We start from the raw sequence: 14,125 nt of genomic DNA on the forward strand, positions 1-14,125 counted from the left end.
ATTTGTTAACCAGATCAATCATACTCTGTTTGAAACAATCGGGGCGCGAAACAACAATTGCAATATTTCAATTTTTCGATCTGGGGTTCTCCGTGTAATTTTCCTATAAATGAGTGTTTTTTTCACTCATTTTTATTATTATACTTACCTGATAGAATATCGCTGTCGAAAATTCTAAAATCTAAACAGAAATTGTATTAAATGTTCCGATAATTAAAAAAATACATCAACAGAGTTTCACAATTTACAGTGTAATGAGCAAAAACCGTTTATTGTTGTGATAAACACTAAACTATTTATTTGTTCCAACTGCTAGTTAATACTTGATATCAGCTATCGTTTTCACGGTATAGTAGGTATATTTCCATTTAGGAAAGCGAAAGGTCGCTCAATTATTATATCACGACCTCTACCCGCTATGAATTCTTGGTTACATTTTTACGTGTTCATTTTAACAATGTCTAAATTGATTTTTTGTTTTGTCGTATGCCTAGTAGTTAATTGTAGGTAGAACAAAAATTAGTAGTCATTAAGGACACCAACCTAATACACTGAGATTTAGTTGTATACTTGCTGTAAGTAATTCCTTATTGGGTACCCAACATGGTCAATAAAAACAAACACACATTGACATTGACAGGCAGTAGCTTTATCAAAATGATAATCAAATAAAACGAGTAAAGGTGCTAAATTAAACAATGCAAAAAATATAACTGCACAATAATGATAAAAAACTAAATACATTGTTTTTTTTTCTCTTAAATCTACATCACAACCAATCGGTTTTGGGCCTGTTATTCAAATTTTACTGAATTATTCGAACAAATGGAGGACTGTAAAGAAAGAGTAAAATTGTCATACTGGAAGTAGTTGGTGGTGAAAAAAAATACTGAAAGAGCTGTCTTTTGTCACTGCTGATGGAAGATTTGTTCCAGTTTTTAGTATGTCCCTAGCTTCCTAATCCTAGTGGAGCGGTTTGATCGTATGCAATACTATTTCTCTGTATGTTTTAGTTCAAAGGCAAGATGTCTCCCTGCAAAGACATGCAAAGATATGCAAAAGCAGTTCGAAGTGCCAGTGCGTGGGAGATAATCGAGTCGATTAAAGCTAATTTTTTATTCGATTTGTACTAGTGGAAACTCACTAGTTCTAGCCGCCCAAATCCAGGTCGACTAGTGAAAAACTGTTTTAAAAAACCTGAATCTTCTACAGCTAATAAGTCTATCTGATTGGCGCATTTCAATGGGGGGTTCTACAATGTTTATGTCATGCTAGAAAAATAAAATAAACCGAAGGCATCTGTTCTAGTAAATTGCGCACTTTCACTACCTCCTACTGTTAACCTTGCTCAGTATACCAAGGTAGTTGTGATTTAGGCTCCGGTACAATCTACTGTTGCGTATCGAGGCGGACGATGCGATCGGTGCCGGTGAGGTAAACGATTGGGACGATAGGCTCGATGACCCGGCAGTACCAGCGGACTGCGATGTGGACAGGGGTCTTCGTCTGCCCTCCGCCGGAGCCGGAATTTGCTCCGCTACGACCGGACCCGGTCCGCCGCCGGAAGACGACGCCGAATGAATGTTCCGCATACTGCTGTAGTTGTAGTACATTCGATCCAGCATCGCTTCCGTACTCTGGCGTCATCTGTTCTCGGCACTCAGCCGCCGGATGGCCGACGAGACACGCCACAGGCGCACCTTTCCATCGCTGCGGGTTTGGAACGTGAATTCGGTCGTGGTATTTGATAGGATGCATTCGCAACAGAACACAAACGGTGCGCGGAAGAAAAATGCGTTGAAAGAAAAAAAAAACAAGCGAACATATTAAAATAATTGCTTTCAATGAAAATGGTTTAGGCTTGAAAATAAAACAATCATTGTTAAGCTGGAAAGATATGGTGATTATAGTAGCTAACGATGGATGGGTTTATTTTTTTTCGAATACACAAATGAGATAGAAAGCATTACAATCCCTTATCCCTACCTCGAGCCAACATGAAGTTTATTAAACATCTAAAAAAGAGTTATCTAACAATATTGTTCGGTGGCCTTAGATTAGATTGATTTATGAAAAAGCTTGTATATTACAATGTATAATCAAACGATCTTTTTTCATAGCCACCAAACATCTTGCAAAGGAACTCTTGTTTCTAGATTGTATGAAAATGACACGAAATCATTTTTCTCAAAAATGACATTAGTTCAAAGATACAAACAAACGTGTAGTAAGAAACCCTAGCATGAACATGATGTGTGCATAAATGAGCGTAGAGTTTGAACATCAAGTTGAATTTTCGGGAAGCAACAGCAATTCAAATGTATAGAAAGAAAAACTTACGAAACCCCTGTCACCGATTTTCCCAATTGCACTGATTTGAAGTGCCGCTACGGGTTTGAAAATGACAAGCCTGGCAGCCGGCGTTACTCAGCGGACAGAAAAAGAACACCGTAAGCTCTATTACCCATACCAAAAACATCATCCATATAGTAAATTTGGCCCATAACCTTTCCAGAAATTAGAAAATCAAGCAACAATTTAATAACAAAATAATCAGAAATAGAACGTAAACCATATACTAATACATAAATAAGCTACTGCCAATGTTACTTTAGAATTGCAAAATTTATGCTACCATTCAATTTATAATCTAACCACCCTGTTCTGTACCTTATTCTAGCTCTTATTGCCAACTTTTCTGTTGTTTGTCAAGCTCCGTATTTCTCTTGCTACCCTGTGAAGATTTACCAACCGTAGATAAGAAAAAACCCTTTTCCAACCCTTACTACAATGACCACAATCGCAGGCACTGGTCATGTTCAGCGATATCAGTCCATCAGTCCGATCAGTTCTTGATGAGTATTTTCGAGTGTTGAGATTACTGGTTGAGGTTTTCGTCGTAGCAATGATCGCGAATAACCAATAGTTTGATGACAGGGTAGTAGTACAAAGTGTAAGACCGAAATATAAATATTTCCATCGTATTCAACCGAAATGTATTATATTTTTTTGAGACCCGTTTAATTATACCTAAAAAAAGCTCCAATTTGGTAAACAACAACGAGCCTATTCAGCATCTTTAACAATCAGAATTATTACTAAGCGGTTTATGTTGAGCCGCTTGGTCGTACCAGTTGTTAACATGAACTGCTAATGTAGTAGTGAGTCGAAGATGAAACGACAGATTACAGTTCGCTCGTACATCTCATCCAAGTCAGTCGATATAACAAAACCGCTTACGTTCGGTACGGAAGAAACCAAGTACAGTATTGTGTAGTGAACAATAGAACGACCTCGAAATGAGTGAACCAAACGAACAAAAGCTACCGCCGACACGAAAGAATACAATTGTTGTTGACTTCAGGCAGTGCAAAATTCGACCTTCGATATAAGAACTTGAAGGTTTGCTTAAGGAGCAAATGCATCTTGACATTAAACGTGTGCATTAACTTCAATCAAAATTTACGAATAATGTTGTTTACATCCAGTTTTATAAAGAGTTGGATGCAATTCAATTCGCAAAAGACAATAACAATGTGCACTATGTGAAGCACGAGAACATTAAGTACAACATTCCAGTATATATGGAAGATAGTGCTATAGAAGTATAGAACAATACGGAAAGATTCTCTCTATGGAAAAAGAAAAGTGGAAGAATTTTTTTCCCGGTATTCTAAATGGCGTACGTTTATTACGCATACACTTGAAGAAGCCTATACCTTTTTATGTGATTTTCGGTCAAGATACAAGAATTCCGTGCAAATCACTTGTTACCTAGAACAATCAGATGGCCACATGTCAATATTGCCAAAAAGCTGTTCACTACGGTAAGCCATGTGAAAAACTGGACAAGGAGACAACTACACCAAAGGACAACGGTGCTTCCTTCACACCAACCCCAACCAACCCCAGTACACCTGTAACAGCCACCAACATCAGTACACCTGTAACAGCCCCCAAACACAATAAAGCACCCCCTTCAACAAAACCATCAGTATCCCCTATAGAACAAAGTACACCAGCTGCAGTTAACAACTTACCCTCCAACCAACCAACAACTGCAACCAATGTACAACAAGGCGCATCTACAGCAACTCTCAACACAAAGTATTGAGTTCCCCGGTGACATGCAAATGATTTGAGACAGTTCGAATTTTTCCGTTTTTTGCTGATAATGGTTTTTACGAAAATTAGAAGGAATTGAGAATTCAACGTGAACTGCTACTGTAAATGTGAACCAGAGTTAAGTTTCTCTCTTCTATACGAGGTCTGTTCAAAAAGTTCCCGGAATTTTTTAATTGCGCGCGTCTGGAGAGTCCGGTGGTCAAAATTTTTTTTATTGTTATTTTTATATGTCCCTAATGTATGGTGAAATTTTCAGCTGTATTCATTGTTTACATTCTGTCTTGTAGCGGCTGGTGTAGACGTGTTTTTTTGAGCTCGGCGATTTTTGTTAGTTTAAACAATGGAAGAATTGAAGAGTCAAAGAATTTGTATTAAATTTTGCGTGAAAAATGAAATAAAGTGTAACCAAGTGTGCGATATGTTACAGAGAGCCTACGGTGAGTCTGCTATGAAAAAAACAAGTGTTTACGAGTGGTATAAGCGTTTCCAAGATGGCCGCGAAGACGTTGAAGACGACGAACGCTCCGGTCGACCCAGCACGTCAATAATCGATGAAAATGTGGGAAAAGTGGAAAAAATGATTATGGATGATCGCCGAATCACTATTAGAGAAGTTGCTGATAAAGTTGGCATATCAGTTGTCTCATGCCATCATATTTTTTCAAATGTTTTGGGCATGAAACGAGTGGCAGCAAAATTCGTTCCAAAACTTCCAAAGCTTCATCGTTGCTTATTCGTGATTTTTTGGCTAAAAACAAGACTTAATCATGCCCCAACTTCCTTATTCACCAGATATCGCTCCGTGTGATTTTTTCCTGTTCCCAAAGTTGAAGAGACCCATGAAAGGACAGCGTTTTTCATCGATTGTAGAGATAAAGGCAGAATCGCTGAGAGTGCTACAGAGCATTACAAAAAGTGACTATCTGGGGTGTTTCGAAGACTGGAAAAAACGCTGGCATAAGTGTATTATATCTAGGGGGGATTACTTTGAAGGGGACCATATAGATGTAGACGAATAAATAAATATTTTTTTAGAAAAATGAGAATTCCGGGTACTTTTTGAACAGACCTCGTATTTTAGCCATTACTAAGTTGATTCACAAAGCCTAGAAATAAACGAAAACACTGAAGGAATTCAATTATTTGGCCCTTTTAAGGACCAACAAATCGATCCCCAAAAAAAAACGATATTTTTTCCGTCGAAATAAGAAAATTGGCTTTAGTCCAGACCAGTCCTACAAGTTGATCGTGAAAATGTTGGGAATCGACAACTCCATCGGGTTCCGTGTGGTAAAATAATCTAGGTCTCCTTTGGATGTTCCATAGAAATGTCGGAAAAAGAAGGTCGAATAATTTGCCACAAAGTATTGGAAGTACAAATTAATTCGGCCCGTTTGTAAAAGATAAAACAGTAACAACTGATGTTGATAGTTTCAAGAGGTTAGACATCTGTCATTAATATTCAGTTCATAATGCGTCGAGTTTAAAAAAAACTATTTCACTGTGTTAATTATGAGGAACTTAGTGTTAACTAAGAAGCATTTGCGGGAAGATTTAGTTTTCTGTTTTAAATGGATGAAAAGTGTCTTTGAAGTGCATCAAATCAAAGACATCATATTAACAAGATATCCAGCTCCCACGTTTCCCGAACAAATCATTGGCAACATCCTTTTTTGTGAGCATGGCACCCTCAGGCGAGTCCGCATTGAATCCCGTACATAAAAGTAGGAGAAAGAAATGTCAAATTCGTGCGCGCTTAAATAGCAGCGCTGCATACCTATACAATTGACATGATATGTTGAATGTAACGCCGTGCGATGGCGTTGCTGAACTGAAGATTGATTTCGCTCCAAGCTGACAGGGTCTGATCAAATGCTTGTGGATGTTTATGGCGATAATGCTCCAACTTATAAATCATGTAGGAAATGGTTTCGACGTTTCAAAAATGGTGATTTCAGCGTTTATGACAGGCCTTACTCTGGACAACCAAAAAAATTCGTAGACAAACAGTTGGAGACATTACTCTATGAAGATCGAGTCAAACGCAAGAGGAGCTTGCAGAGTCATTGGAAGTAACAAGCAGCAATTAATGCGTTTGAGTCGTACATTACAAGAAGAACGGCCGAAGTTCAAGCTCAGATATGATAAAGTTATTCTTCTTCATGACCCTAGCGTTGCCATGTCTTAAAAGTCAAAAGTAAAAAAAATATTTGGAAACGCTCAAGTGGGACATTTTGTCGCACACACAGTATTGTCCTGACATCGCTCCTTCTGATTACTGGTATTTAGGACGGATGCAGCACGATCTGGCAGGCACCTAATCTAATGTTCATCAAGAAATAATATAATCACCTAGTGAGAATTAAACGCTTCCCCACGGTTATTCGTTTTCTGAAACCCATAGCAACCTAGCGAATTTCTGCCGCACGTATATTTTTAAAACATTAGTTTGACAAGTGACAATCCAAAAAATATAATGTAATTCAAGCACAATTTGAATTTCCGTGTTGAGCATTCAGACGTTTCTAATCGTCAACAGTTTCATTGGTGTTCAGTTTCAGTTTTCATGGTGGTAACCCTAGCAACTCAATCGCTCATCGGTGAAGTGAATTGCAATGCAGTGAATACACACGCAAACGAACACATATTTGACATACAGCGCCGCACTGCACACACGTTAAATGTGCCAAAGCCATCAACAAATTACCGAGATACAAAGCAGGAAAAATCAACAAGATGACACCATTTGCTCTTCTGTGATTGGTTAATAAAAACATAGGTCGATTCCAATCAATTTTTCAATAGTATGTTATTGAAATACTGAAACGACGTTGCCATACATGTTTAAGTTCAAAGCTTCCGAATCGATTGGTTTTTAAATTATATCAATTGAGTTATTAACGTTCAAAATTATGAAAGAAAAAGCAGTTATTTTTGAAACTTTTGACACCCGGCCCCATATAGTGAAGAATAAGGCAATTTTAATGCCAACAGAGGATGAAAGATGGCGCAAGTTGTGCACAGAATTTGATGGGTATTGTTAAATTCAAGGGGCTGACGTCAACCCTAGAAGAGAAGTTGAAAAAAACCAATTTTGAAAAAAAAACATAACGAATATGTGTTTATTAGGGTGCTAATAAAAAAGGGTCAAATAATTCATCACCTGAAAAAAATTGAGCTAAATCAGATATGGGTCCAGTTCTTGATAAATCACCAGAAAACCCGTTTCATTTCGCCTAGTTGTATGATGATGCCTTTCTCATTAACATTTCATGAGAAATCGAGTCAAGTTTCATATTGGAGAACCAAATGTTTAATGTTTTCGATTTCGATGATTTTTCAAAAGGAACAATTTCAAGCATTTACCGCGCTCATACTCGATTTAGCTCAAATTTTGCATAGAAATTTTTGTTAAGGTGCTTAATCATTTAACCACTTTACGAAATTTAAGATGACCCTTTTTTATTTTAGTGTTTAAGTATTCCTAACGCTCGTATCCGTACTGTTTTTTTACAGTATTGTGCTGTATTTTTGACCCAAATACTGCGTACTGTTTTTTTACCCTTAAATGTACTGCATTTCAATTTGTACTGTATTCTCCCATAAATTTTTGATATCGAAGAAATAATAAACAGTTTCAAATCTTTAACGCATCGAATTTCGATTCGCCACAAGAAAAAACGTCAGAAAGAACAGTGACAACATGTAGCGAATATAAATAGGAGAGATCGAGGCGAAATCACCAGGACAAATTATGCAACAATCAGCGCTACGCAATTTGCACTGAATGCTCCAACAGAGCTCACCCAGATTTGGCCCTCAGTCAGACAGTGAATTAGATTATTCACTTAAATTTTAGTCTTAACTCGATTGCATTTTATTTCACATATTTGTTTCTGATCATTTTTCATACATCTTTTAAAAAAATCAGTCATTTTAAGATGAAATGATATTTTCATGTACAGAACAGTTGCAAAATATCAATAAGGCCAAAACATTCTCTCCTTTACATCATCTCTTTCATTATTCATTTTTGCTCAGAGCGCGTCACAACAATTTTGCTAAATTTTGTTTCTTTAAAACAAAAGAAAATTGTCTCAACCAAAAACAAAGAATACACTAAATCTAATTCATCGTCAAATACATCCGTTTCTTTAAAAAAAAAAAATCACGGGATTTTTTAGCAAAATAGTGTTCGATGATTAATTTGTGTATTTATTTAGTTTATATTGAACTTAATAATACTTTTAAAAAGGGAAATAAAAACGAAAAACTATTGAGATTAAGAAAATAAGTCGTCTGATAACTATTTTCTTTTATTTTAATTAACTCTTGTTAGATAAAATGCGTACTGTAAAATGTACTGTTTTTTTTTTTTTCAAAATCGGTGTGCTGTATTTTCTTATTTTTACGTAAAATGTACTGTTTTTCGTCAAAAAAATATATATTTTTAAAAAAATCCTACTTAAAATAAATCTTTGGTGATATCAGGTGTACAACTTTGCTTCCGCCGTTTTCCGATAGGTGGCTGTACCGACTGAGGCTGGTTAAAATACATAGATGATAATGCCTTTAAAGTGAGTGTGTACAGTGACTAACGAATTGTCATCGCCGTTTCAGCCATTCGTAACCGAATGTTCGAAGTGAGCACACGCGTTTTTTTAACAATCGACATCGGTAAGACGAAGGTGCCTATCACAGCAGAGGCTGTAGTATAGGCATTAAATAAAAGTGATAAAAAGTAGCATCCCCGCAAGTGAGTTCTGTCTGTGCACCGGTTTTGTATCGGTATCGACAGTAGACGCTATTGTGCTATCCTCGGGCAGCAGTTATTTCTATTGTTTGCTACCCGCATCGCAGCAGCCAAATCCTGAGTCAAGGTCACGCTGAAGCACAACGAAGGAGTGAAGGAGCAACTCACCTAACAGCTTACCGTGACATACTGTTAAGTATTTTCTCAAACTTTTTCTTTCAACTTTTACTATTCATATATTTTCTTTTCATTTTATTTCTTTCTTTCTCATTTCAAGTGCGGGAGACTTCTTTACTCCCGCACTTTAAATATGAATATTGATGACAGTGGGGGTGTCTCGGAGGAGGGCGAAGCTGAACGAATGAACGAAGAACATTTAGAGGCTGAGTTTGCTTCCGAGATGCCATCTACCCCTCCTATACCATCTCCCCCTCCGATACCATCTCCCTCTCCAATGCCATCTCCCTCTCCGATGCCTCCATCTCCCTCTAAGATATTGCCTGCTCGCCAAAAAGTTTACCAAGACGATGGCTCGGGGGGTCCGTGGGTGGTATACTTCCGGCCCAAATTAAAGTCTCTCAGAGTTTTAAATATTGCTCGGGACCTGGAAAAACATTTCTCGGCAATAAAAACAATAGATAAGGTTTCACCAAACAAGTTACGCGTTGTTGTGTCCGACCTGAAGCAAGCAAACGAGATTGCTACCAGCGAGTTGTTCACGAAGGAGTACCGCGTGTACGTCCCGTCTCATGTGGTGGAGATCGACGGTGTGGTCCGTGACGAAAGTCTGACAATCGAAGATCTGATGAAGGACGGGGTAGGCCGTTTCAAAAACCCCGACCTTCAACCAGTGAAAATTTTGGAGTGCAAGCAATTGCACTCCAAATCGATAGATGGTAAATTTTACCAATCGGACTCATTTCGCGTGACTTTTGCCGGATCTGCACTTCCAAATTATTTGGTAGTGAGTGGAGTTCGTCTACCTGTTCGGCTGTATGTACCGCGGGTAATGCATTGTACAAGCTGCAAACAGCTAGGTCATACGGCAACCTATTGTTGCAACAAACTGCGATGCGGCAAATGCGGAGAGGCCCATGAGGACGATCTCTGCAGAAGAGCAGTGGAAAAGTGTTGCTACTGCGGGGAGAATCCTCATGATCTTTCGGTGTGCCCTACGTACATACAGCGTGCGGAGAAATTGAAGCGATCCGTGAAAGAACGTTCCAAACGTTCTTATGCGGAAATCTTAAAAAGAACCACTCCATCGACCCCTGAGAACCCGTTTGTAATCTTGCCAGTTGAAGAGGATACCTCTGACGACCCAGGCGAAGGACCTTCCTACACACAGGTTGAAGGAAGCAGGAAAAGACAAAATCTGGCTTCTCCCAAGCTTCCTCGTAAAGGCCTCAGACTGTCCTCTTCGTCACAAAAGAACCAAACGGAAACAAAAAGTGCTGACTCAAAACCGAAGCAAACACCTCCTGGGTTCAAAAAACTTAGGGATGATAAGGAGTACCCAGCACTTCCTGGGGCATCAAAAAACCCGAATGACCCCAAAGCACAACCAGAAAATCCAACAAACGCTGGATTATTGAAATTTTCTGATATCGTGGACTGGATATTAACAGCCTTCAATATTACTGATCCTCTGAAAAGCTTCCTAACTGCTCTACTGCCAACAGTAAGGACATTTTTAAAACAGTTGACTGAACAATGGCCCCTCCTTGCAGCGATCGTATCTTTTGATGGATAATTTACCACTGAGAATCGAAGATATGATCATTGTGCTTCAGTGGAATTGCAGAAGTATCATCCCAAAACTTGATTCTTTCAAACACTTAATACATACTCATAATTGCGATGTATTCTCCTTGAGTGAAACTTGGCTTACTTCTAACATCAACCTCGACTTCCATAATTTTAACATAATCCGCCTGGACCGAGAAGACTCTTATGGAGGGGTACTTTTAGGGATTAAAAAGTGCTATTCATTTTATCGTATTAACCTCCCCTCGACACCGGGAATTGAAGTTGTTGCTTGCCAAATTAATATTAAAGGCAAAGATCTATGTATAGCTTCTATCTACATTCCTCCCAGAGTCTCGATAGGGCATCGTCGGCTTGCAGACATCATAGAACTTCTTCCTTCACCGCGGCTGGTTTTAGGGGACTTTAACTCGCATGGTACAGGATGGGGCTGCTTACATGATGATAATCGTTCTTCGTTAATCCAAGATCTGTGTGACAACTTCAATTTGACAATTCTAAACACGGGAGAAATGACACGGAACCCTAGACCGCCAGCACAACCAAGTGCGCTGGATTTATCCCTTTGCTCGACTTCGCTACAGTTAGATTGCAAGTGGAAGGTAATCTGTGATCCTCACGGTAGCGATCACTTGCCGATCATAGTTTCTATCACCAACCGTGGAAGACCATCGGAAACAATCAATGTTTCGTACGATTTCACACGAAACATTGATTGGAAACGTTACGCGAGCTCGATGTCTGAGAAACTAGAAACATCACAGGAGCTTCCTCCGGAGGAAGAGTATACATTTTTGGCTGGCTTGATTCTTGACACCGCAATTCAAGCTCAGACGAAACGAGTACCTAGCGCGCAAACTAGTATGCGTTCTCCCAACCCATGGTGGGACAAAGAGTGCTCAGAGCTGAAAACGAAAAAAGCTTCAGCCTTCATCTCGTTTAGAAGGAACGGAACTCCAGATAATTATCGGAAATACGCGGCGTTAGAATTTCAAATGAAAAGTCTGATTAAAGCTAAGAAACGCGGTTACTGGCGAAGGTTTGTTGACGGATTAACGAGAGAAACAGCAATGAGCACTCTTTGGAATACGGCCCGTCGCATGCGCAATCGAAATCACGCGAACGAAAGCGAGGAATATTCTAACCGCTGGATATTTGATTTCGCTAAGAAAGTATGTCCTGATTCTGTTCCGGAACAGAAGATATCCCGCGTCGCGACATTGAATACAAACGAAACACCGTTTTCGATGGTAGAGTTCTCACTTGCGCTCTTGTCGTGTAACAATAGAGCCCCGGGGTTAGACAGAATTAAATTCAACTTGTTGAAAAATCTGCCCGACTCTGCCAAAAGGCGCTTGTTGAATTTATTCAACAAGTTCCTCGAGGGTAATATTGTCCCACACGAATGGAGAGAAGTGAGAGTTATTACTATTCAAAAACCTGGAAAACCAGCCTCCGATCACAATTCGTATCGGCCGATTGCTATGCTTTCCTGTATTCGGAAATTGTTGGAGAAAATGATTCTCTTCCGTCTAGACAATTGGGTCGAAACAAATGGATTGCTTTCAGGTACACAATTTGGGTTCCGCAGGGGCAAAGGAACGAACGATTGTCTAGCGTTGCTCTCAACAGAAATTCAAATGGCATTTGCTCGTAAAGAACAAATGGCATCAGTTTTCCTCGACATCAAGGGGGCATTCGATTCAGTTTCCATTAACGTTCTATCTGAGAAGTTGCATCAGCATGGTCTTTCACCAGTTTTGAACAACTTTTTATATAATCTATTGTCCGAGAAACACATGCATTTTGAGCATGGTGATTTGACGACAAAGCGATTCAGTTACATGGGTCTTCCTCAGGGCTCATGCTTAAGCCCCCTTTTATACAACTTTTACGTAAATAACATTGATGAATGTATCAACACATCTTGCACGCTAAGACAACTTGCCGACGACAGTGTTGTGTCTATTATAGGACCCAAAGCTGCCGATCTCCAAGGACCATTGCAAGATACCCTCGACAACTTGTCGACATGGGCTTTTCAAATGGGTATCGAGTTCTCTACGGAGAAAACTGAGCTGGTTGTATTTTCAAGGAAGCGAGAACCTGCGCAACTACAGCTTCAACTAGGGGGTGAAACCATAGCTCAGGTTTTCACATTTAAATATCTCGGGGTCTGGTTCGATTCCAAAGGTACCTGGGGATGTCACATTAGGTATTTGAAACGAAAATGCCTACAGAGAATCAATTTCCTTCGTACAATAACCGGAACTTGGTGGGGCTCTCACCCAGGAGACCTGATCAGGTTGTACAAAACGACGATATTGTCAGTAATGGAATATGGATGTTTCTGTTTCCGCTCCGCTACGAATATTCATTTCATTAAACTGGAAAGAATTCAGTATCGTTGTTTACGTATTGCCTTGGGTTGCATGCAATCAACCCATACGATGAGTCTTGAAGTGCTGGCGGGCGTCTTACCGTTGAAAAACAGGTTCTGGGATCTCTCATATCGACTGCTAATCCGATGCGACATTTTGAATCCGATGGTGATAGAAAACTTTGAAAAGCTCGTCGAGCTTAATTCACAAACCCGTTTTATGTCCTTGTATTTTGACTACATGGCTCAGAATATAAATCCTTCTTCGTTTGTTCCCAATCGTGTTCATTTTGTGGATACTTCTAATTCTACTGTGTTTTTCGACACATCCATGAAAGAGGAAATTCGTGGAATCCCGGATCCTGTACGCCCTCAAGAGATCCCAAAAATTTTTAATAATAAATTTAAAGAAGTCGACTGTAATAAAATGTTTTACACTGACGGATCATATCTAGACGGGTCCACTGGCTTCGGTATATTCAATGTAAATTTCACCGCTTCCTATAAACTCAGTGATCCAGCTTCAGTTTACGTCGCAGAACTAGCTGCAATTCAGTATACCCTTGAGATCATTGACACTCTGCCCACAGATCACTACTTCATTGTATCGGACAGTCTCAGTTCCATTGAGGCTCTCCGTTCAGTGAAGCCTGGAAAGCACTCACCGTATTTCCTGGGGAAAATACGGGAACAATTGAGTGCTTTATCTGCAAAATCATACCAGATTACCTTGGTTTGGGTCCCCTCACATTGTTCCATACGGGGCAATGAGAGGGCGGACTCGTTAGCCAAGGTGGGCGCACTAGAAGGTGATATCTATGAAAGACCAATCTGCTTCAATGAATTTTTCAGTTGCTGTCGTCAGAAAACTCTAGCTAGCTGGCAGAATACATGGAATAGTGGAACTCTGGGACGATGGTTACACTCAATAATCCCACAGGTATCGACGAAAGCTTGGTTCCGGGGGTTAGACGTGAGCCGAGACTTTATTCGTGTAATGTCAAGGCTCATGTCTAATCATTATATGTTCAGCGCGCATCTCCGTCGTGTGGGGCTCGCTGAGAGTGGTGTCTGCGTTTGCGGTGAGGGTTATCATGACA

General features: G+C 39.6%; 1 protein-coding gene across 11 annotated transcripts in view; it reads right to left on the reverse strand.

Moving 5' to 3' along the window:
• Positions 1–268: 268 nt before the first annotated feature.
• LOC131430508 (kinesin-like protein KIF21A) overlaps positions 269–14,125 on the reverse strand; it is a 140,174-nt gene continuing 126,317 nt past the window's right edge. For 8 of the 11 annotated variants that reach the window (XM_058595549.1, XM_058595544.1, XM_058595546.1 and 5 more), the window contains one exon: positions 269–2,507. Coding sequence is in view for 1 of the 11 variants with exons in the window: in XM_058595552.1 (XP_058451535.1) it covers positions 1,644–1,710 (67 nt within the window). In the remaining 10 variants the exon portion in view is untranslated. The remainder of the gene's footprint in view (positions 2,508–14,125) is intronic. The other 3 variants (XM_058595552.1, XM_058595550.1, XM_058595547.1) reach the window with 2 other exon arrangements.

The sequence above is a fragment of the Malaya genurostris genome, chromosome 2 (genome assembly GCF_030247185.1).
Source record: "Malaya genurostris strain Urasoe2022 chromosome 2, Malgen_1.1, whole genome shotgun sequence".
Classification (NCBI taxonomy): domain Eukaryota; kingdom Metazoa; phylum Arthropoda; class Insecta; order Diptera; family Culicidae; genus Malaya; species Malaya genurostris.